The sequence below is a fragment of the Halichoerus grypus genome, chromosome 1 (genome assembly GCF_964656455.1).
Source record: "Halichoerus grypus chromosome 1, mHalGry1.hap1.1, whole genome shotgun sequence".
Lineage (NCBI taxonomy): Eukaryota > Metazoa > Chordata > Mammalia > Carnivora > Phocidae > Halichoerus > Halichoerus grypus.
In genome coordinates, this window is record NC_135712.1 from 77,441,755 (window position 1) to 77,467,098 (window position 25,344).

General features: G+C 39.2%; 1 protein-coding gene and 1 long non-coding RNA gene across 6 annotated transcripts in view; one reads left to right on the forward strand and one right to left on the reverse strand.

The window, feature by feature from the left end:
• Nucleotides 1-25,344, reverse strand: part of LPP (LIM domain containing preferred translocation partner in lipoma) — a 654,872-nt gene that overhangs the window by 247,758 nt on the left and 381,770 nt on the right. For all 5 annotated transcript variants that reach the window (XM_036109786.2, XM_078068088.1, XM_036109787.2 and 2 more), the window contains one exon: nucleotides 7,344-8,033. In XM_036109786.2, the coding sequence (XP_035965679.1) occupies nucleotides 7,344-8,033 (690 nt within the window). The remainder of the gene's footprint in view (nucleotides 1-7,343; nucleotides 8,034-25,344) is intronic.
• LOC144381194 (uncharacterized) overlaps nucleotides 1-25,344 on the forward strand; it is a 235,400-nt gene that overhangs the window by 138,398 nt on the left and 71,658 nt on the right. The gene's annotated exons all lie outside the window — the stretch shown is intronic.

Sequence of the window (25,344 nt, forward strand, 5' to 3'; positions counted from 1 at the left end):
GCCAATGCAGAGGAACTGTGGTATAAAAAAAGCATTAGTTTTTACTGAAATGTGCCACTTACTGGTTGTATAACTAACTCTTCAAATCACTATAACACTTCAGGCCTCTGTTTTCTTATCTGTAAATTTAGGGAATTATGATCTAATAATTCTGAAGGCGACTTCTATGTCTGACAGTGTCAGTAGGCTAGTCTAGAGAAGTGAAGGGTAAAGGTTTATTATTTTTTCCAATTTACATTCTTCAATTTTGTGAAAAACTGTTTTTTCTTCAACCAAAAAAACACATCTTCCAAATATAGGAATTTGGTGGATAGACTCTTATCCACAAAGGAAATAAACAATTTAATCAACAATGTATTTGCTGATGAAATGATCAGGTAGAAAAGCCAAAGGAGTCTTAAACAAGCTCGTAAAACTGTTAAATTTAGCAATGTCATATGATACAAGGTCAATATAAAAAAAAAAATCTATATCCTAACAGCCAACAACTACAAATTGAAATTTTTAAAAAATACCATTTACACTAGCATTCAAAATGTGAGATGCTTAAGGATAACTTAACAAAATACGTGTAAAACTATAATACAATGTTGAGAGAAATTAATAAAAATAAAAATCAAATGAGAGATATACCATGTTCATGGGTAGGAAGATAAATCATGGCCAGTAAGTGCATAAATAATAAACATTCCACATCATTAGTCAAAGGGGAAATGTAAATATAAACCATAAATAGATGTATCTATATGGTATGAAAATAGCTAAAATTAAGAAGACTGACAATAGCAAGTGTTGCCAGGACTGAGGACCAACTAGACCTCTCATAGACTGCTGGTGAGAATGTAAAATGGTGCATTTAAGAAAAGTTTGGCAGTTTCTTAAGCAGTTAAATGGTTAACCATATGACTCAGAAATGCCTCTGCTGGGTATTTTACAAGAGGAATAAAAACTATGTCCATACAAAAACTGGCACATGGATGTTCACAGTGGCCTTATTCATAATTCAAAATGAATTTTAAAATGTGCCGAAAGAAATTGAGGGATAAGGAAAATGCAGTATACCCATACAATGGAACACTGCTTAGCAATCAAAATGAATGACTACTGATATGCACAACATAAATGGATCTCAAAAAATATATATATAATGAGTAAAAGCAGCTCTGACACAGGAGTGCATACCATGATATGATCCATTTATACAGAATTCTGGAAAGGAGAAAAGTAACCTATGTTGGAAAGCAGAACGGTTGCCTGGGGCTGAGGGTAAAGGGAACTGAATGCAGCAAGGCATGAGGGAGCTCTGTGAGGTAGTTGAAATCTTCTCGAGATTGTGGTGGAGGTTACATGGGTGCATACGTATGTCAAAGGCTCACCTCAAAGGGTTGATTAAAGAATATGAATCAACAATTTCCATGGACTGTGTATGTAACAGCATACATATACATATGCATATTCCAGAAGGAGTGTAAAATGTTAGCACCATGGTGAACCTGAGAAATTAGCTAGCTACTTTGGATACTGAGTTGCTGATGTGAAAATGCTTGTGTTCCTGAGGTCACCTAATATGACTTGGTGCAGTTAGGTTTGGGTTTTGGCATTTTGCTGAATAACATACTAAATGCCACAGCAGGGTTATTCTCCTTATTTCAGTAGGATATGGGAAGTTTCTTCAAGCATCTTTATTAAACAAGAATGTGGTATGTACTGTGTTAGTTATTCTGGAGGAGACAGGGTTATTCATCTCTATCCCCTAAATCGTAGAATCCAATATATGCTGGAGCAAAGTCTGGTGGAAGATCGATACACACATGACTCTAGTATAGGAAGAGTGTGGAAACTTCCAAAGGAAAGGGTGAAATAATGTACAACTTGATTTTACAAAGAGAAGACATCACAAGAGAGATTAACACATTAGCTTGGTCTTCACAGGTCACATTAGATGTATAGATATTTTATGTATTTGGGGGAAGGTCTGAGAAGGCCTTGCAGGAAGGAGTTCCATGAGGAAAGCTACAGAGATGAGAAATAACTAGGAACATAAGTTCTCAGCTGGAAGTCGGGAGGCTTCAAGGGGGGAGATGAACCTGGAAATCCAGGCTGGGGTTTCAATTAATTCCATAACTGGCTGGGAATTTTTGAAGGCTTTGTTTTTTGGGTTTTCGTTTGTTTGTTTGTTTTTAAAGGCAATTACCCCCACACTAGGCAGAGTGTGTAAGGTAGAAAGATTCATCTGCTCACATATGAGGATGGACAGGTGTGTGCAGAGCCTAGAGGTGGAGACACCCATTAAGAGGCCATTTCCATAACTCAGGTGAGAAATTAGGACACCTGAACTACGGCAGTACCAAGGGGATTTAGATAAGAAACCAGATTTGAGACATTGTGAGGTAGAAACAACAGGGTAAGTTGTACATGGGTGATGAGGAAGAGGAAGTCCAGCCCCAGGGCCCCAAGTCTGGATGCCCAGCAGGGATGAAAGGGGTTCTTCCCCTCCATTTGTTGATCTGAAGGCACTGCACCACAACCGCCTAAGCCCACTTACATGACTGCCAGCAAGTAGGGCCACGGTGGAGCCACGTCCAGGGGTTGGTGATGCTGATGTGGTGCTTCCCACCATCCAAACACCAAAGCATGCCGACACGCATGGCCTACTAAGGGGAAAGCATGAGGACAATATTCAGAAGACCCACATCGGAATTGTGGTCCTCCCATGAATCTGACATATGATCTGTAGAGAGTGACTCTCAGTCCTGAGCTTTTGAACCCTTGTGGATTCTGCGGGGTCCACAAAGTACTCTGGAAACTAAAAAACCCTGTACAAAGGGGGATTACTAATGTTCTTGTCACTGGCCTCATCAATCTCTTCCATCGTCATCTTTGTATGTACCCAGGTATTAGCACCTGACCTGAGGCATCTCTCTACATCCATCCCTCTCCCCACCCTAACCATCTTTTCTTTTTTGTTTCTCTGATCCTGGAATTGAGAGCTAATTAGTACAAGGATTACCATAAAGAAAGTCTTCTCCAAAATACTACCATTTCCTTGCAGTATACCCAATATGTACATCCATCTCTTCTACAGTGAGAAAAGTTCCACATTTTGATACTATTTGAATGTGTGAAATATTACTGTAACAACATTCTCAAATATTTTCTGAATCTTAACAAATTACAGGTCTTGGGACCCTTTAAGACTGACCCCAAAAGTCCACTGCCTTCACTCTCTTCTCTATACCATTAAGTATTCCCCAGATTCAAAAGCTAAATGAAGAGCAGTGATTTGTTCTAACTCTGCATTTAAAAAAACCCAAAAAACAAACAAACAAAAAAAACAACTTTGTGTTGGATTTATTGAAAAGTAGTTTGCTGATCTCCACACTCTCACCATCATGAGGGGTTTTCAAGAAGATGTTAACAGTAGATGATTTTAGAATTTAACCAAACACCCCCACACTAGGTGCCCCCCCCCAGTTTCCCTGGGATGCATAGCCCCTGTGCCTTTCACACACTGTGGGACAAACGCCATTTGGCTTCAGTAAAGCGGAGGCTGACAGAGATTAGGTTTATGACAAGGAAGTGGGTATTAAAGCTGACCTGCCCTTGGGTCACTGTGCACCCAAGAGCGATGACTGGCCTCCAGGTCCTGGCTCTGGCACTTTCAGACGGACTCACCTTATCTGAACATTAGAGAAAAGGCACATTCTGCCTCACGGGAGTGCACAGGACAAGAGTTGTGTGAACTGTACAGCAGCTGGCAGATAGGGGCTTCTAGAAAAGAGCCTAAAGAAAAGATTCCACTGCGTCTTTAAGAGGATTTCCAGTGGGAAAGAAATATTTCTCTCTTATAAAGACTTGCTTATAACAATATTTTTCAAGTAACTCAGCTCAGATGGTCCAGGAAACACATTATGGTCTACTGTAGCATGCAAATTCACTGCTCAGCACATTATGGGAACATAAATATAATCATGATCCCCCGCACTTTGCAGGTTCTCATGCTGCCTCCCTCCTTTCTTCATTCTTTTCTTCCTTGTCTTTCCTCTCCTTTTCTTTCCCCTTCTATTCTTTCCCCACTTCTTTTATATTGTAGAGAAATTAAAGCAGCTCATCTCAAATATAGGAGAGATTTCTTTCTTTCACTTAAAAACAACCACCACCACTTTTTCTTTAAAGGGTCCAATGTCAAATTCCTCTGAACTTCTCAACTGTAACAAAAGATAAGTGTTTTAAGGTATGAAGGTACGTCTTCCACCAGTGGCTAAAACAACTGGAAATAAATGAAAGCGAGTGAAAAACCCGAATAGTCCTCACTTGGCAATTATTCAGCCCTTGGAAATTTCCAAGCCCTCTGCAATCATTAATTAATGAGCGAAGATGATGTTCCGCTTTACTGAGGCTGGAAGCATGACATAAAGGGGTCTAGAGGCCTTTCCCCAAGCTGAAAGAGGAATGTCAAGGGAGGAACTGGGATTAGAATTAGGAGCTCCTTTCTCAAGCCAGCAGTCACATCACTAAGCCAAGCAGAGTCAATATTGGGACACTCAGGGCCTCTGTGCACAGGTGCAGTTGAATACAGCAGTGTTCTGCTCAAAGACCAACTGTGGAAAGCCCACCCCTTCAGCTACCAGTGCCCCCACAACACACACAGGAAATATCTGTAGCTTCATCGGCCTTTTTCCCCTTTCCCCAAACACAGACAGATGCCTAAATATCAACCTCTAACCACTCTCCTTTATAATGGCAGCAAAAATACACGGTTTAATTTTCATGTTTAAAAGGCACAATATGAGGGCGCCTGGGTGGCTCAGTCGTTAAGCGTCTGCCTTTGGCTCAGGTCATGATCCCAGGGTCCTGGGATCGAGCCCCATATTGGGCTCCCTGCTCAGCAGGAAGCCTGCTTCTCCCTCTCCCACTCCCCCTGCTTGTGTTCCTGCTCTCGCTCTCTCTCTCTGTGTCAAATAAATAAAATCTTTAAAAAAAATAAAAAAAATAAAAAAAATAAAAAAAATAAAAGGCACAATATGATGTTAAAATGCATGACATGGTTATAAATAAGTATTTCAAAAAAATTTTTAAATGACATGAAATCCACTGACACCCAGAATCTGTAATAATGTAGTAAATCATCCTGAAACATTACCTTATGCCTCTAAGAAGGAAAATGAAGTTTTGTGCTTTCTAGTGAGTGGTTAGTCAAAGTTGATTCCAGCACCCTGATTGGATGGCTGAGGGCAGATTAAATGTTAGTCATGTGGCTGGACCTGACATCTTAGGTCCAGCTCTTGCAATGGGTGCTGATTTTTTCCCCCTACAATACTGGGTTGGTTAAAAATGTTGAAGAGGGACTATCTGTGGTGGTCTATGACGTGATGGGTAAACAGGAAACTCGAAGACTGGCTCAGTCCTTCTCACCAGATGACTCCCTCCACCTAGACATACTTTTGCTCTGGCTTATGTCTGTTTCTCTAGGTGGGGTGTTGGCATCCTTAAACATAACTCAGGGCCCATCTCTTTCCCGCAGGAACATCAGTCAAGCTGCTCTAGACAGGGCAAAACTTCATGCCTATATGAGCTTAAATGTGGATGGCAATTTTCCCAACCTAAACTTTTAATCTTCCATAGGAGAATTTGTTTCAGTTATACCAAAGTGATGTAAAGTTGAATAACCCCCTTTTTTCCTGACCTGGTTGTTTTTGGGTCCTCCTAGAAAAACTCTTCCTTGAAAACTGTAATGTTAATGAAGGGCAAGCCTATCCAGCTTGACTATTCTGGATAAACTTTATTTAAAAACAAAACAAAACAAAAAAACCCTTAAAAATTTTCTTTGCATGGAGAGATTTTGAAAAGAAAGGCCTCCCAAGAGTAATGTTTCAAAAACACATTAACATTTTAACTGGGAATCTTTATGTTGGAGAATGACCATGGCTGGTCCACTTTCATGTAATGAACATTCATAAGGTTAACAGGTGCCTTCAGCTACTCACAGGCCCCACTGGGAAGGGTTCTTTTCCTCTAAAGAACCTAAACTTCTTTTGGAACACAATTAATAGAGCAGATGCTTCCACGTGAGAATCGTGATTTAGTAAACACCTTACCTGGAGAGTAAAGACCTGACAAATTTTTGTTATAATGTTGAAAATGTGAATAGCTATATCTGGAAATTGACAATCTTAAATGGGTAAAGGATTACACACACACACACACACACACACACACACTTCTATAATCCATCTCAACAATTACCATTTAACTTTCAGCTAATGAAGGGCTCTCCAGTTTCTGATTTCTCACAGCTCTAACTAAAAGGGAGGGCTCAGTTCCAACCCATTAACTGGAAACTAGCTTTGTTTCTCCATCACATCCCTTCCAAGTAATTCTCCTTGGTTCCTCTTGTCAGGGTGGGAGGAAACATCATCATGTTGGTTCTAGTACTTATGGAAAATCCAAGTTGTAGGTGAGTAGGTATGTGTAGTATTACATCTTAACTATTCACAGGAAGTAACTGAACGCGTTGACTTAAAAGACATGCATGCTTGCAATTAAATCAAACCACTGTCATAAAGAACTTTTAAAAATTTCCTAATATAGTTAAAGCCTGGAGAGGAAGATTCTTCCTGGAGGATCAGTGATGGGAATAAACAAGAGGTAATAAACGAGTGCCATTATACTTCAGCCCCTTCGCAAAGGAAACTAGACGAGGTGTCTGCATTATCTTGAATCCCCTTGACCTCACCCACCTCCTAGGCCCTGGGCCACTTGTTCTGTCCCAGCAGTCCTGGCTCACTCTGCCCAAGGCAGAACCCAAAGCACCACCTTGGCTTGGGTTCTGACTGACTTTACACGAGACCAACTTGACAGCACTGCACCTCCTGTGCCCTAAACACCTCTTCCCGACAATCCTGGGAACATCCTGTCCCCACTAACGTAGGAGATACTGCAGATCTATTCAGAGCCCAGGTAAATGTAACGTCTAAGTGGGAGGACGTTTTTGAACCACAGAGGGAAGCTTTGATAAACAGGAGACAAGAGCTGGAAGATAAACTATTTTCCCTTCCTCTCCCTGAACAGACTGTCCTGATGTATTCATATAGAGTCTTTTGGAACATGATCCTCAAGATTGAACCAACTGGTTGTACTTGATGCTAAATGGTAGCCATACTGATAACAGACCCTGCATAGGATCTTCCCCCTGTCCTGCTTCACTCATACTTCCCTGGCACTCTATTTCCTAATGACATCAAAGGAGCACATGCACTTTTGCCTTAGGCTCTGCTTTCTGGGGAAAGCAGGCCAAGATACAATCTCCTTCAGTGCCATCACCATGTGAGTGAGCTCCCTACCTTTTGTTGCAGTGGTGGTGCGCACGGTGCTGAAACAGGATCTGTGATATAGGTCTTCTTGGGACCAGCAACTGGATACATCCCAGCCGGGTTCTGGTTTCCTGTACCAGAAGGAGTATACCCTTGTTCCCGCTTCCAGGTATTTGGGTGACCTTGTTGACCATAAGCCGGATCAGAGTCATTTTTGCCCCCATAGCCAGGCCCCGTGGGGCAATAGGCTTCATAGTAACGTCCTTGGTTGGGGGTGTACCCATATCCAGACTCAGGCTGAAGTCCTGGCGGTGGAATATATGCATAATCCATGCCCCCCCGTGTTGAAGGAGGTGGGCACTGCCCAGAGATAGAAACTGGTGGAGCGTTATAGCCCTGGGGTCCCGGGCCCGGGCCATAAAATTGTCCTGATGAAGGAGAAGCCATGTAAAGAGAGCTGGGCTGGGCTGACTTGACTTGCACATTGAAGGTAGGCCTGGAAGGCGTGGACGCCGTCGTATAGGAGGCGGGGACCGGTGGAGGCTGGGGTTTTAGTGTTCCAATTGGTGCCACGGGGATGGGTCCAGCCTGGGGTGCAGGCTGTGGTTTCAATGTAGACTTTTTCGTTGCTGTTAGAGGGGGTTGGTTTGGTATAACCATTCTTTTGTGTCCTGTGACAGGGGTGGAGGCTGGAGGAGAGGCTGTCGAACTAGCAGACCCCTGAAGCGGGAAAGAGAAAAAAATAAAAAGGGCAAAGATTACCAACAATGAAAAATAATAACACAGAAATGAACACATATTAGGCACTATTATTATCTCATATTAACTCTGTAAAATACAAATAAGGCATGGTTCCTGCCTTCTGAGAATTCACAAACGAACACAAAAATCATGTGCATTTTTGAGTACCAGCAATGAACAATCTGAAAAAAAAAAATTAAAAGAAATGATTCTGTTTACAATTACATCAAAAGGAAAAAAAAAATACTTTAGAATAAAGCTAATCAAAATGGGCAAAAGACTTACACCAAAAAGTAAAAATGCTGCAGAAATAAATTGAAGACATAAATAAATATAAAGACATCCTGTGTTCATGGATTGGACGACTTAATATCCTAGAGATGTTAATATTACCCAGAGTATTCTACAGATTTAATGCAATCCCTATCAAAGTTCCAATGGAAATTTTATAAAAATAGAAAAAAATCAGTTTAAAATTCATGGAATCTCAAGAGACTCCGAATAGCCAAAACATTCTCAAAAAGGAAGAACAAAATGTAGATCTCTCACTGTCTAATTTCAAAACTTATTACAAAGCCACCATAATCCAAACAGTATGATAGTGGCATCAAGATAGACGCACAGACCAACAGAATAGGACAGAGAGTCCAGAAATAAACTCTTGCATGCACAATTAATTTCTGATGAGGGTGCCAACATCATTTGTTTGGGAAAGGATAATCTTTTCAACAAGTAGTTCGGAAAACTGGAGATGTACATGGAAAAGAATGAAGTTGGACCCTTACTTTACACTATATACAAAAAGTAACCCAAATTTTTAGCTCTAAATGTAAAAGCTAAAACTATATATATATATATATACACACACATATATATAAGCTAAAACTTCTGAGAATTCACAAACTAACACAAAAATCATATATATATATATATATATATATATATATAAACATGGGGCAAAAAAAACAAAGCTTCATGACACTGGCTTTGGCATTTTTTTTTTTTTTAATTTAACACTGAAAGCACTAGCAATAAGAACAAAAATAAACAGAACAATGCAATCTCAATCAAATTACCCAAAGATTTAGTCACCATTCAGGATAAAAGGAGGTACCAGAGAAAGAGAACAGAGGGCCAAGGGAACAGAAAAAAGTAAAAGCAAAGAGGGGTGTTGAGAGAAACAAACACCCTCAGCACAATCAAAAAGATGCTAAATTTTAGACCAAAAATTCCTGTCAAAGAGTGATTTACCAAAGAGAACTCAAATGCAGACTCCTCCTCCTTTTCTATCTGCCCAATTTCTATTGCATTCATTCATTCAATTCAGAGACACTTACTGAATATCCTAAGAATGTTTAAGGACACAGGGATGAAAAGATCTCACTGCCAAACCATGAGAGGTCTTGGTTAGGCTGGGGATAAAGAAAGGCTCAGGGAAGGCTTGGAGATTTAAACTTCCGTCCTCAGGCATTAGTCTATTAGGGATCAGAAAATGTGCCAATGACAGAATGTTTTCAATTTACTTTGAGTTACTATGATTAGATTTGTTGCTATAACAAATGAATGAGCACACCCTGATTTTGTTGTTTATTAATTTCCAAGCAAAATAATGTATGCACAGAAAGAGAGAATGCAAGGTCTTCTATTACTCTAGTGTCATTCATCCACACCAAGACACTACAGATATGTAGCTTGCTGGAAAGATGCTGCTAAACTGCTTCTTCATGCCCACTCCCCTTCTTCATTACTCAAAAAATTGCAATTCTATTCAAGGTAACAATGTGCCCAACTTAAAATACTTCCCTTGACTATGTTGTAGGATAGGAGTTGCCTTGGGACACAGTTCTGACCAATGAGATATATGCTAAGCATTTCTGGGAAAACTAACACTCTCCTGATTAAGCATCATCCCTACCTACTTTGCCCATTCCTCTTTCCTGCCTGATATGTGGATACGGGGTCATAGACAGGGCAGCTATCTTGACCCCTCCATAACATACGAGTCTATCGAATCACACATATAGCTTTCTGAAGATAGCTTTCTGGTCATCTACGTTGATCTAGTGACAAAGATGAAAACATTCCCAGGGGTATTTGGTTAACATATAGTGATTCTCAACTGGAGAAGAAATCACCTACTGACCAGGGAAGTTTGGGAATGAGTGGGGATAACTTGACTGTCATGGTGACTAGGGGCTGCTATTATCATTGCATGGGCAGGCAGCAAAACATCATTGTCAAACCCAAGATGGCAACAGTGCTCCTGAGGAAAAACATTGATCGATTCTTGGGGCACATTTCTTCTGTCAACCTACCTGGGAAGTGTCCAGATGTGAGCCAAGGAGGTCACCAGTCCTCTCTAGCATCTCTCCTCTACACCACTCGCCACCTCTTCATTGAAATGACTGCTCTCCCCCTTTGTCCCCTTGAGCCTAGAGGACATGACAGCTCTGACTTGGCTAGCTCCAGATTATCGCTCTGTCCCTTCAGGCTTCTCTCTACCCAAATGGGCCTGTGTACACCCTGCATTTATAAATCAGCGTGCTACCATTTGTGTTGGGATCCTGACTGTTAGAGCTCTTTTTTCCACATTTTATTTGTCTCAAATTCTACTTGTCTGCTTTCCCGGGGAATTTGTAATTCTAGATGTAGTTCTCTAAGTTACAGGAGGCTGTTGAATACAGTTATCTTTTATTTCCCCCCCTCTTTTGATACTAGCCTTTCAGGGAACAAACTTGCCATTTACTTTTGTAATTTAAGCAACCTGAGTAATATTGTCTTGGCAGAGTAGCTTTTCCCTTCTGCATGAAGATGGCTCTAATAGTGCCCAAAAGAAAGAGATTCAGTTTCTTTTAAGCAATGTATTAAAATATATATCCTGAAGAAATTCCTAAATAAATAAGCAGTTAAGATCCTGACATCCTGTAGTAGAAAGCATGGTAGAGTCAGTTTGAACCTAAAAAAAAGGTCAGTTTTTTTTTTTTCTAGTCAACCATGTCAGTCTTAAAAAATGTCAGCATAGATGGAAATGAATATAAGAAGAAATAAAGCTTTTCTTTTCTTTGATGACTCAAGATCAGCAGAAACCCAGAGTTCCTATTTTGAACACTTTACAAACCCAACTATAAATGGAGACAGTGACTGAGCAACTGGGCTAATGACGGGCATACTCTCGGCTGCAGCTGTAACGAAGTCTGCCCCCAGAGCAGATCCTTCAAAAGTCACAGATTTGAAAATGAAAGCCAATTACATTGATAAAGTACAGCAAAAAACACCTAATGTCAACCTAACTCCTTAGAAGCAACTTTTTCCAACACAATTCTCTTTCTCTTTTTCTTTCTTGGTGAATACAGACACAGACCCCCCACCACGCCCCCCCCACACAATTTAAACATCCCTAAAGTCTTTGAAGGAAGGCATCAGGGCACAAATTCAATAGCCATTGCTTTCTTCTAGGAAATATCTCTCCAGCAGAGCTCTCTTTGGGGGAGGAGAAGGTTTCTCACAACTTTATTATAAATTCTGCTGTGTATGTGTCGGCATGTTTCTGAGTATTTCCTATATCATAACTATGTTAGTGAAAATAGCACATTTAGCTATATTTTTTCCCCTTGTGATTTTACATTCTTTACCTCATTGGAGGTAGAAGGGGTAAAGAACAGGAATCATTTTAAAGCATATTTATTTATGTTCTTCATAGTTAAAGAAAGCTATGGCAACATTTTCCTGGCCCACATATTCAATTAAATACATAGTGAATCTTTTCTACTCACTGAATTAGTTGGCACTTCCGAGTATTTATTTTTGGCATATCATTTCTTTTTTGTTTTTGCAGAAATTCTTAAAGTTTTATCATGATTTAACATTTTTATTTTGAAAGTCAAGCACATTTTAAAATTATATATATATATATATATCCCCTGAGACTTGAATCTCTGTAACAGTCTTTTTATGTGGTTATTTTCCCATTAATTATTCTCTAAGGATCTTGGACATGTAAAGCTCTGTGAGGTTGATGGGAGAAGGGCAATATCCTCGGATGAGCAGTACATGTCTCCCTGTCCCTGGGGAGTTTCTAGTCGGGTGGAGGGGCTAATACATAACAGAAGCTGTTGAATGGATGTTCCCGTTACCAGGAAGAATTGTCTTGGCCATAAGACAACAACAAATAAGGGGTCGCTAAGAGCATCCCTCGTGCTCACCCTACGGGCCAGGTCCTTGGCTTCCTTTATGGCCAAATCAGGATAACATCTTACAGTTCCTCAGTCTCTCTCTTGCCCCTGCCTACCCACTCCCTGGACATACCTGTACACACACACACACACACACACACACACACACTCCCCTACCCTACTCTACTACTATGTCTTCTATGGAAGCCCTGCGTATTTCTTACAACTTTGCACTTGACTCTAGTCTCGTTTCTTCCTGCTACTATTCGTCCTCATTCCCACTTCTCTGAGCTATTTATTGCCATCAGTTAACTCCACTTCTTTCTCACTTCCCTTTTCCAATAACGCCACAGTCACCTAACGTGACCATCTGAGCCCGATCCCAATTTGCAAATGTCTCTGCCTTGTGTTGAACTCTTTTTATGACATTGCACTCTGTTTTTTTTTTTTTTAAATATACTTTACAAAGACTTTCCAGTCTAGCCCCTGCTTCCCTGTCCAGCCACCTCCTTTTTTCCAAAATCACTCACATCACACACTCCAGCAATTTTAGGCGTATGCAGAGACTGGAATAGATCACAGTTATGTCTGTACTCATATCTGTCAGCCAGGACCTCCTTCTACAGTCTCTGATCTGTTCCATCCAACTCTCTACCACGTTGCTCCCCTGCTGCTCAAACACAGCCATCTGGGCAGTTGCTTACTTATTCTGCAAGTCTCAGATCAAATGGTGCGTCTTCTGTAATGTCATTCTGGACTCCGCTGTAAGGATTTTGAGGTTTTTTTCTATGGTCCTTCAGTTATATTCCACATGAACTTGGTACATATCCTCATTAAAACGGTTACCTTATGGTGTTTTAATAATTGACTTGCATGTTTTACCAACTGGAAAGAAGTCAAGCTGTAAGCTCTCAAAAGTCAAATTATCATGATCTCAGACAGAGACTTGTCTTTTATAATAGATAATCCAGGAATAGGCAGCCAAGAACTAATATGTCTGCTCAACAGTGACAGCAGGGATTCAGGCTCTTTCTAGGTTTCTGCTAGAAGTACTTTACTAATCTTGCTTTAAAATTGCTACCAATGATAGTAGTCAACATATTGCCCAATGGCCCCAGAATCATGATCATCTTTATCTGACACAGGACCTCCTGTCTTCTATTAACTCTTTCCAGGACCATATACACAATTTAAAATACCTTCTGTGTTATGAAGATTCTCCTGAGTTCTTGTCTCCAGAATTTAGAGTACTCTGAATACCAGACCCAGATATTCAGCTGTTTGTTTCATGGGTCTGTCTGGATGTCTCATATGCTCTTCAGGCTCAATGCGTTAAAAACTGTTTCATCATCTTCCTTGAATCTGCCCTTCATGCTTTCCGTCTGGTTTTCTCATCCACACAGGTGTTGTTCAAATGAGAACACTAGGAGTCATTCTTGAGCCTCTCCCTCAAATCCCATTCAGGTACTAAATCCTGTGGATTCTATTTCCTAAATAGGGAGTTCCGTAACTCTCAAATATTTCCACATTTCCTCATTTCCTCTGCTGTGACTCTCTTCCAAGATACCACCACCCATCACCGGGAATTCTCCAACGGCATCCAAACTGGTCTCCCAGAGTGTACTCTTGCTCCCCCTTCAATGAATCCTTCATTCTGTAGACAGTGTGTTCTCTCAAACGCAGATTTAATCACACTATTTTCCTGCTTAAGAGTTTTCAATGGCTTAGGGGAATGGTTTGGACTCTCGCTCTTCTCCCTCTCCTTGAGAGCTACACATCATATCAATCACTCTCTGACACAGACCTTCTTTCATAGCCAATGTGCCAGGCTCTCTCCCATCTCAGGGATTATACCCATTTGGTTCCCCACCTTTCTCTGAATTCTAATGAGCGAATCCCTAAGAACCCCTTAAGTCTCAACCTGGTGTCTGGCTGCTCAGCGACCTTTGCTGAGTCCTCCCGCAGAGTGAGAACTGCTGACTCCTTTCCTTCTACACAGGTCACACTTGTACCTGTCTGTTTTCATGGGCTTAGAGACCATCCCTCTCATTCACTGCTGCTTCCCCGGTGGCTTTTTCACATCATAGCCACTAGTAGGCATTTGACAAATATTTGAATACATGAATTTGAATAAATGAATTACTAATAGACTCCAAAAAAATTCATTTCTCTTGTCAGATTATAAACAAACATGCAAAATATGAGCTAGCTCATTTCTCTTATTACTTGACAATCAAGAAACTCTGTCATGCATTTAATGCATGCTTAATTACAGTAATCTCATTAGTCTCTCCCTTCCTCTAAATAGTTCAATGACTTTACTTTTTTAATTTATTACTACTACTATCTTTCAAAGATGCATTGAGGATGCTTATTTTCATCTTGATGGTTATATTGTGTATGCAAATTCTACTTGATCCTGGCTCAAATCTCTTACAGAAATAGTCAGGGGCCAAATTTTAAATAAACTTATCATGAAAGAAAGGAGACTAATGCATTTTAAAATAATCGTTAACAACATGCACTGCGACAAAATGCATTTGAACTACCAAGGAATCACAATACCCCGATCTCTAGAAATTTAATTAATCAAAGTTATTTATTCAATTAAAAAAACTGAAATTCTGCTATGTGTTAGTCACTGAGCTTAGCTGCTAAAGCCACAAAAAAGACAAAGGCAGAATCACTGCACTCAGTGAATTCTTAATTACATTTTTTGGACGAAACATGGTGTGATAAATAAAAGCGTTTCTACTAAGAAAGAAAACTTTATAAGGTAACAGAAGGTGAATGTATATGAAAGCTAAAGTCCTACATGAAAGCAACTATAAAAAACTCAGAGCCCCTTCAGATATTTTGATTCCAGCTATTACAGTGAGGTGGAAAAATGCCTAAGACAGTCAATGAAAATGTAAATGCTAAATGACAAACACAGAATGTGAAACCAATCATATGTGCAATACAGCTGAAGCTACATGAAATGTTATTTCCATACGGACAAGGAACAGATAAAACTCTGGAAAGGGGGATGGTTGATTTGTTGGAACGGATTCTGGGAATTTCAACTTCGGTTTTATTTTCATGACACTTATTTCCAGATATGTGAACCATCCAGTGATTCTAAGAATAAATTCTGAATATTTAACGATGAGTTTTAATGGCCAATAAAAGCCTAATCTCATCACTAAAGATCCACACCAGGTAGGTACTTAATAAATAATGGCTGGATAAAGAAATAGCTAGACTTGGTTTCTGAGTCTATACATTTAGAAAAAATACAAACACAATTTACCTAAGTCAGTTATACTACATGCATTCCTCATATTTGTTACTTGTTTTTTGCTCAATAAAAAATCACTTCCTTGTTTTCTTCAAGCCCTTAACTGAGAACTAACTTAATTTTGATTTCTTGAGTCCCCTTACTAATTATCTTCCAAAATTCAGGATTCACTGATTGATTTTTAAATAAGCTCCATTCCCAACGTGGGGCTTGAACTCAGAACCCTGAGATCAAGAGTCGTCTACCAATTAAGCCAGCCAGGATTCAGAGCCCCAGAATTCAGGATTAGTACCCACAGCAAATTGATTTCTCATTCATTTGAGCCACTCACATTATCCACTTGATAGATGACCCCATGAGCTAGAAAACAACCTAACAGACCAAGAGTACAATGCATGAACATACTACTATACATTTAGACAAGTATTTCTCAAATCCGGCTGCACGAAAGGATCACAGGGGGGCTTTTTGATATAAATTATCTTTCATTAGGTCTTTCTAGATACAAATAATCTTAGACCCACCCACTTCGAGAGTGAAATCTGTAAATTAAAAAGGAAAGGGGCAAATGATTCTTTGTTGAACCCAGAATTCACAACTACCTCCTTAGGTAGTGTTGTTAAAGCAGAATAAAGAGGCGTTGCTGGAGTTGGGAGGTAGGAGTAATAGGAGGGGCTTACCCTAATTATCTCCAAAGGACAATGTTTATATGAGTTAGACTTAGGGACCAATGCAGTGTTTGGTTCTATAAACGCCTTATGGGCAATCTGTCTCTGGGTTAATTTGGTGATACGTGTATCAGAAGTCCTGATAAAGTCCATACTTTTTGCTTCTAGGAATTTAACCTAAGGAAATAACCAAAAGATTGCATAACTGCTTGGTTTCTAGAAATGTTCATGCAATAGAATATATTAAAAAAAACTGAGGGTTGCTGGAGTGGTGGGGGTTGGGAGGGATGGGGTGGCTGGATGATAGACATTGGGGAGGGTATGTGCTATGGTGAGCGCTGTGAATTGTAAGACCGTTGAATCACAGACCTGTACCTCTGAAACAAATAATGCATTATATGTTAAAAAAAGAAGAAGATAGTAGGAAGGGAAAAATGAAGGGGGGGGAATAGGAGGGGGAGATGAACCACGAGAGACTATGGACTCTGAGAAACAAACTGAGGGTTCTAGAGGGGAAGGAGTGGGGGGATAGGCTAGCCTGGTGGTGGGTATTAAGAGGGCAGGTATTGAATGGAGCACTGGGTGTTATACGCAAACAATGAATCATGGAACACTACATCAAAAGCTAATGATGTAATGTATGGTGATTAACATAACATAATAAAATAAAAAAAAGAAAGATTATAATCTGATAAGCAATTTAAAGAATGAATACATGAGAGCTGTTAAAATAAATGATGTTGCATTCATATAATGGAATACTATTCAGCAATTAAAAACTATATTGTTAAATGTTTCAAAATGTATCAACAATCCACCAATCCCACTTCTGGTTATATACCCCAAATGAATTGAAGGCAGGACCCTGCACACTCATGTTCACAGCAGAATTATTCACAATGGCTAATATGCGGCAGCAACCCAAGTATTCACTGATAAGTGAATACATAAACAAAATATGTGTGTGTGTATATATATATATATATATATATATATATATATATATATATATACATTTTTTGGACGAAACATGGTGTGATAAATAAAAGCGTTTCTACTAAGAAAGAAAACTTTATAAGGTAACAGAAGGTGAATGTATATGAAAGCTAAAGTCCTACATGAAAGCAACTATAAAAAACTCAGAGCCCCTTCAGATATTTTGATTCCAGCTATTACAGTGAGGTGGAAAAATGCCTAAGACAGATATATATATATATATATATATATATACACACACACACACAATACTGTATTTCTCAGCCTAAAACAAGAAAGAAATTCTGACACATGAATGAACCTTAAAACACTGTGCTAAGATGCACTAAGGCATTTTACAAAAGGACGCCTACCGTATGATTCCAATTACATGTGGTGCCTAGAATAGGCAAATTCACCAAGACAGAAAGGACAATATAGTCACCAAGGAGGGAGGAGGAGGGAGGAATGGGGAGTAATTATTTAATGGTATGGAGTTTCAGTTTGGGAAGATAAAAAAAAAAGTTCTGGAGATGGATGGTGGTGATGGTGGCACAACAATATTAATGCACTTAATATATTCTTAAAAATGGATAAGATGGTGGATTTTTGTCATTTTAACAGAGTAAAAGGGGAAAGAAAAGAACAAAAACTAAAAAGAAAGAACAATTAAAAAATCAGTAACTTTATACATATTAAAATCAGGCTAGGAAACATTTTATATTTGTTAATCTATATTTGCATCTATCCACAGCTCTCATACATGTATACATACATATATGTCTAGAAAGATTTATTCTCAAAATGGTAACAGTAAGTATTTTAAGGGGGGTGGTTTTCAGGATTCTGTCTATACACTTTTCGTATATCACAAAGTTTCTAAAAGAACCATAATTTACTTTTTTTAATCAGAGCATGCCTGTGTGTATATATTATTTCAATAATATATATTTCATATATATATATGAAAAAATATATTTTAAATATAAATTATTTTAAAAATTAACACATACCAAAAAACAGCGTAGTCTCCCAACTTGTATGTGTATGTGTGTACGCAGAGAAAAAAAGGAACATAGTAAGATACTGAAAATAGTTAAAAATATTTTTTAAAAAATGAAAAACTGCATCTGCAGATGCAATTAACAGAAATTTGGGTTTTCATCTTCATATTTTTTTTCTGTATTCTCCGCATGAAAGAAAAAAGTTACCCATAAATGGGAGCTGAAAACTGGCGAATGGTTAAAATGATCTCAAAGATTACTTTTGAAATTAAAATCACAGGATTTTAATTGGTGTCGCTGAGCTCAAAACATTACTGCCAATACAGAGACACTACTAGCACACTCATTGTGAGCTGTTGCACACCTAAGCCACACACACACACACACACACACACACAGTCCCCCAGGAGTTCCTGTCAGAGCGATGCAGACATCAATCTCTTACTTCTGTGCACTGTTACCAACACCTGTTCACTTCACAGCATGGCGTTTCGCACACATGAACTAGCGAGGGGCTCCTCCGAATAGCTAGTGGGGGGCTCCTCGAAGAGCTCCAGAGGTAGAAGCAGCAGGACCAGGACGGTCTGGTGTGGCACTCGGGAGCAGTTTTTGTCTCAGAAGCGTTTCCATTTAATTACTTCGCACAACACTCCTGAATGGGTGTAAGAGACTCTGAAGACAAGTGGCTCCCCGGACGACTGAGGACACCAATGCCAGTATGTCCAGCTTGTTTTCCCGGAAATAAAACCAAGATGCTACCTTGGAAGCCCTTATTTCTTAATCCCTAAAGATCAGACAGGGAAGCAATGATCCGGGTGAGGCCCCGCGCTTACATGTTCAGAAAACTATCATGTCATCATGTTAAAACCAAGAAGGCCAGTATTCGAGGAGAGTTTCCCCCAAAAAACAGCTGTGAAATAAGATGGCATGCCATCACTTTTGAACTTGAGAGGTCTTCGAGGCTGCTGTTTAGACAAATCCCCATCCGGGACAATACACTGAGTCCCTAGCATGCATGGGGTCGGCCCTGGATAAAATGCCATTGCACGCAGCGTTCATTCAATCTGACTGCGTTTTTAATCTAGGAACGTAGTGAGAGAAGAGCCTATTTCCATAGCAAACGACCTCATACCTGGAATCATCCCTTGTGGGGCCTCTGTGCTCTTGCCCAATCAGGCCAGGGGTTTGGCGAAAAGTACCGAGCGTGGAACTAATTAGCCAGGAAACAATAAAACACAGTCTTGGTGAGGCTATGATAGTAGTACAGGTATAGTTTTACATGGCTGGTAGCACTGGAAGTTGGGATAATTCCTTTGGTGGGTAAACTGGCGGTAAAGGGCCATTAAAACGCCCATAATTTATGCTAACTGTATATTTACAAACTATGAGAGAGTGGTTTAAGAAATCATGGCATGCTGATCTGATGGAATGTTCGCAGCTGGTAGGCAAGGGAACATATAACCAAAATAAGCCTATAAAGAAAAGTAAAACAAGACTGCGTATGTACACGGACAGAAATTTGTACATCAGTAATATCTTAAGGTTAGTGGGTATCTTAAAGATGCATGGTCATGTGATTAGATGTTTTAATACAGCCATACCATGTTTTCACCCCTTGGTATTGCAAAGGTTGTTGGTTCTATCTCCTAATTACCAACCTTTCCGGTTCTCACTGCCAACTTATTGATACCAAGTTCAGTCCACCATCACTGGTGCCCTAATTCACTGCAATATATATACCAAATACACGTAAACATATGCTTATATATGAATTAAAAAAAAAAAACCTTAACTCTTATTGTCCTCTAATATATCCTTTATGCTGCAAACAGAATATTTCTAAAACCCAAATCAGATCATCACCTTCCTTTATTAAAATTTCCTGAAGGTTGTCACTACTCTTATTAGGAAGTCCAAATTCCTTTCTGATAGAGCCAGGGCTCAGCTTGCTAGTCTCCTCCCCAGCCCCCCAACCCCCCACCCCCACCCCCCACTGGATGTTCCAGCCATACTGTGATTACTTGACTTGAACACATTCCAACCCCCACTCCCACTTCTCAACTCCTCGTGAGTATTCATCCTTCAGGTTTGAAATGAATGATGCCTCATCTGGAAAGCCAGTTCTGAGTCTCTAAGTCTAGATGAAGTGTCCATCACTGGTGTCCCTTTAATTGACTGAACTTCCCATATGATAACCCTTATCCATTGTTTCTCAATTCCTTCTTTAACCTTCTCTTCCCCCAACCCCCAAGCTTCCTATGGGCAAGGACTTATCTTTCTCATTCAACATGATGCCTTTAGCATCTAACAAACCCATACTGCATAAGCATTTGTTCAATGAATGAAAGTTATTTCCGTAATGCATTATTGATAAATGCTATAAGAGAGGGAGATGTTTAAATAAAAAAAAAAAAAAAAAAATGGCAGTAGTTGGTTAAATTATAACTGTCCCATACTCTTTTGGGGCCCCTCCTGGTTTTGTAAAGCCAAAGCCTTAGTTAGATGAATAACTAAGTAATAAGTATTTTAGTATGATAGCAGGTTCTTTAATTCGATCTAATTAAAAAGATATTCTGAGTTAGTCTATGTATTTTAGGTTTCCTAGCTGTAGGTAACAGGAAATGTGGTGAGCGTGGTTCAGTAGTTTTTGGTTATAATCAACTACTATAAGAGAACCAACCATTCCAGTATATTAGTGCTACTCAGAAGCCATTAAAGACAAAAAGATGAATAAAAGGGTGGGATCCCTTCTCTCAGGAAACCCCCAAGTCCTATAGGGGTTTCTCATTGTTAAAATTTGCATGTGGGTGGTAGAATTTAAAAGAGACACGGTCTGAAAAGAGTTATCTGGGGCAGATGTAAGCACAAGGAAATTTCTGAGAAAGAAGAAAAAAAGTTGACTTATCTATGGATTATTATAAATACTCTCTACAGAATCATGGAGTATTAGAGCTTGAAGGAATTTGAAGGTCACAAATTTCTACCTTCTCCTCAAGGAAATGTGGCTCAGGAAGGATTCACCCCAAGTGACAAGGGCCTGACAGGGTCAGAATTAACCCAGTTTTCCAGACTCTAAGACTGGTGTTCCTGCCATCACACCAGAATGACCAGACTTAGCAACAAGCCTACAAAAGGCAACAGACCCAGTTCTGTTCTTCAACAAAAGTGAACCTCAGTGTATAGACATCAGGCAGCTTTACGTGGAAATCACCGACAAGGCTCAATGGGGACAAGTTGGGTTGCTGTGTTTTCATACAGGAGTTTCCAAAATAGTAGTGGAATTCAGTAAGGGAAGCCACCAGTGTGAGCAAGTGGCTATATTTGCTACAGTGGAAACAAACAGACCTTCGTTCACATATTTCCAAAGGAATTTGGGTGACCGAAAGCAAAGCGAAAAACGAATAGGTGCTGTGTCACAGTTCTTAGAGAACTCCATGAGCAAAATTTGCTAAGACTTCAGATATTTCAAATAAAAGATGGAAAGAACATCATATTCTCAGCACATTAAGCTCATAGCGAAGTCACTAGATGGTTGTTCTGTTTGTTTTTTTTCTGTAGAAAACATGCTCATTTTTAAATGATCATTGTATCATTGTGATTTGAATATACGTCATTCACATTATATATTGTATGAGATAATAAAGTTTCTCTTCAAACATATTTGTTCTCAGAAATGGAGACTGTTTGTCCACTTATTGTAGACGGACAAAGGGGTTGAATCACAGAAGGGTATAATTTCTAAGGAGAGAGCACTTCGCCACAGAGTAGGAGGAAGGATAGAAAATGTTTTCATAAAAAGTGACTATTAGGGACAAATAAGAGCTCTATTCACCAAACCTGTACATATCCCTTTATCCTTGTAAAACAAGCTATGAAAGCACATAATGACTAACTGCAGCAAAATTACTCACATTCTAACTTTGCATAATCGCTAAAATGGTTCTGGTTTTTTAACCCTCCCCCTTCAACAATTCTGCACTCTTAAAAAAAAAAATTTTTTTTTTCAACCACAGCACAAATGGTTATAGCAAACGAGTGTACCAGGCACATCTGCTGTTCCAGAAAGAATTTACTCTCCTGTGCCAAATCCACGTCTATCGGAAGAAATAAAAATAAATTGAGAGCAGGTTCAGCAAATGCCCAGATAAACCCTGCAATGACCACATGGAGTCGATGCACTTCTGGTAGCTGGTGTGGCCTGAAAAGGGTGAGGCAATGGAGCAATCTGGAAGCAAAGATTGTTCTCCCGCCAGTCTTCGTGCCTCACTCCCGGAGTGCACAGTAGAGGTGGTAGCTCCTTTCCTATTCTCTCCAGGCGACTATTTAGAGAATAGCGTATAACTTCAGAGGTGAAGGGAAATGGGCAAAGTGTTTGCAGTATATGGATAGTCATCTTAAAAATAATAATGACAAGAGCACTGATAGTCCTAGTTTGAATGGTCCCCCAAACCACTCCCTGCTCTTTTGTCCATTTATAGTTTGGAAAGCTTTGCTGCTAGAGTCTATTTGATATTTTAGATCCTGCAGTGCAGTAAACGTGCTAGAATTTGGAGTAATAAAGAATTTGTTTTCTCTTTTCTAGACAGCCACTGCCAGCTGGAAATCTGAGGATGGCTGGTGGGACAGATCGCCATGACTTTGGCCATGGCACATGGTGACCGAGCTCTATGGACGAGCGAGGGAATGGTGGCTAAGCCAAGAGCAAGGTATTAGCACCACTGCTGAAATCCTTCACCGGCTGAGAGGTACAAATGGCTGACAGCTCGATCATTCTGGAATCATTCTTCCAGAGGAACCTCCTTCTGGTAAAATAAAGAGTAGTTCAGTCCTGCTGTTGTTGTTGTTGTTTTTTATTATTACAAAAAATGTTTATTTTTATTTTATTTCAAAATACCAAACAATAACAAATTCAAAGATAAATAAATATTATTTGGGGCCCAATTTTAAATTGGGACAAGGTCTGAAAGTCCTGGGTCAAAACTAATTCCCTTACGTTGTTCTCGGTTTCCTCTTTATAAGCAAGGGGATATGACTGGGAAAATTGAAATATCTCTGGTGGCTTAAAACAGCTAAGGAACACCTCTGATCTCAGATAAATTCTGATACCTGAGGTCCTTTGGAATGGCATAAAAACTGAGATCCTTCCAATTCCAATACTATTTTCAAGATGCATTTTGGTAAAACTCAAGGTCTATATATGTTGCAGAATGCTTAACTCCCTTTTTTTATACTGTTACATGAAAATAACAGGATATAAACTTATACATATAGCATGATTAGAGTCCAATATTCGAATGAGGAAAAAAAACGGAATGATTACTATGGGTATTAGAAACAGGTATTTTGCTCTTTTTTACTTCCTTCAATTTCTTTTATAAAACAAGCATTATATTTGTATTTGAAATAAAATAGTTTTATTTACAGAGAGAAACAATCATATCTCCAAACATCTTTTCCTTTCAAAGAACATATTGCATCTTCCCAAACCACCTTAAAGCAAAGAAATATGATATTACTTGCCTTAAATACATGACTTTAGAATTTTTTTTTGAAAAATGGTGTCATTCATACAGTCATTGACCATTAACTGACCACCTTCTAAATACCAGAAATTTTGCCAACTGCTGGGTAACAAGTTACGGTTCCTAGCCTAAATGAATTCAACTATAGTTGGGTGAAACAGGCAGAAAACCAGTGGAAACTTCTCAGATTCCCAGAAGTCTGACAAACTCTACTTGGAATACTATGCTCTATAGCAACCCATTCATTTTTTAAACATAGAACTGAGCTCCAGCCGGCCAAAGAACATTGACTTAAGAGGCCGAGGAGCAGGGTCCTTTTTTCTACTCTAACTATGGGATGACATTAGGTAAGTTTCTGTCTTCTCTGTTGTTCAGCTCCTTCCCCTTCAAGGTGCTGGCTAAAAATGCTTTTTCACACTTCACATGGGCAGCTGAATTCAAACATCTTCCCCTGGCCTGCTCTTCCTGATATCCTATGTATCTCAGATAAATGTCATCACCTAGGCAATTCTTAGGCACTCTCAAGTTAGAGAACTGTTGTTCAAAACTATAAAACCCAAGAACAGTAATCATGTTCTAATATTCACTATTCATCCTTTCATTTAGATATGGTAGCACAAAGATTAAGCTACAGTAGGCTATCAAAACATCATTGAGGAATCAATGCATTACTGAATAAATATATTCAAGTCTGAAGTTATCCCCCATTTTCTTAATTTTCTTTATGTAGTCTCTGTATATGTGAGCCCTTGTGGATTCTGGGATGATTGGCATTATAGAAATACAAAGAACATGACAGGTAGTTTCAACGACGTCATTATGTGGTGAGAAAAGAGGAAATCACATTTTAAAAAAATGAAGAAAAAAAAAAACCCACAAATGATCCTAGCCATCAGAGGTGCAATCTATGGAGCTAGTCATTTTATTTCTAGATTTCTTCACTCAATACCCCAGCAGTTAAAAAACAAAAAACAAAAAGGCAGCAAAACATACCATTTTCCCAGGACACCATTCATAGATGGTACACAACAGAACTACTCAAGAAGATATTTTACTGTTATAAAAAGGTAGTTCAACTTTGTATTTGTTCTGTTGTCGCTCCATGGTTTTTTAATGATGGTTCAACAATATTTTCACTGTTTGTCAGAGCTGTGAAGGACAGGGCTGGGTGAACCCTCACATTAAGATACAGTTTCTTCAATAAAATAGTATACTTATTTCAGAAAATATGGGAGATACTACCAAGATTAATAAAGAAAATGGAAACATCCATAATTCAAAACCTTGGTGTTAAGAACTGTTAAATTTGACAAATTTTTCTGGGCGCCTGGGTGGCTCAGTCGTTAGGCATCTGCCTTCAGCTTGGGTCATGAGGGATCCGGGCTCCCTGCTCCCTCTCCCACTCCCCCGGCTTGTGTTCCCTCTCTCGCTGTGTCTCTCTGTCAAATAAATAAATAAAATCTTTAAAAAAAATTTTTTTTGACAGATTTTTCTACGCATTTACCTGTACATTTGTATGCGCGCGTGTACGTGTGCATATGTGTAGCTAGGATGAGTACTGGTACTTACATGTAAACCTTGTTTATATGTAATTTAATATCTCATTGTTTTCATTTAACATATCACATATAATTACAGACTGAAAAATTCTTCAAAAAAGCTGTTTACG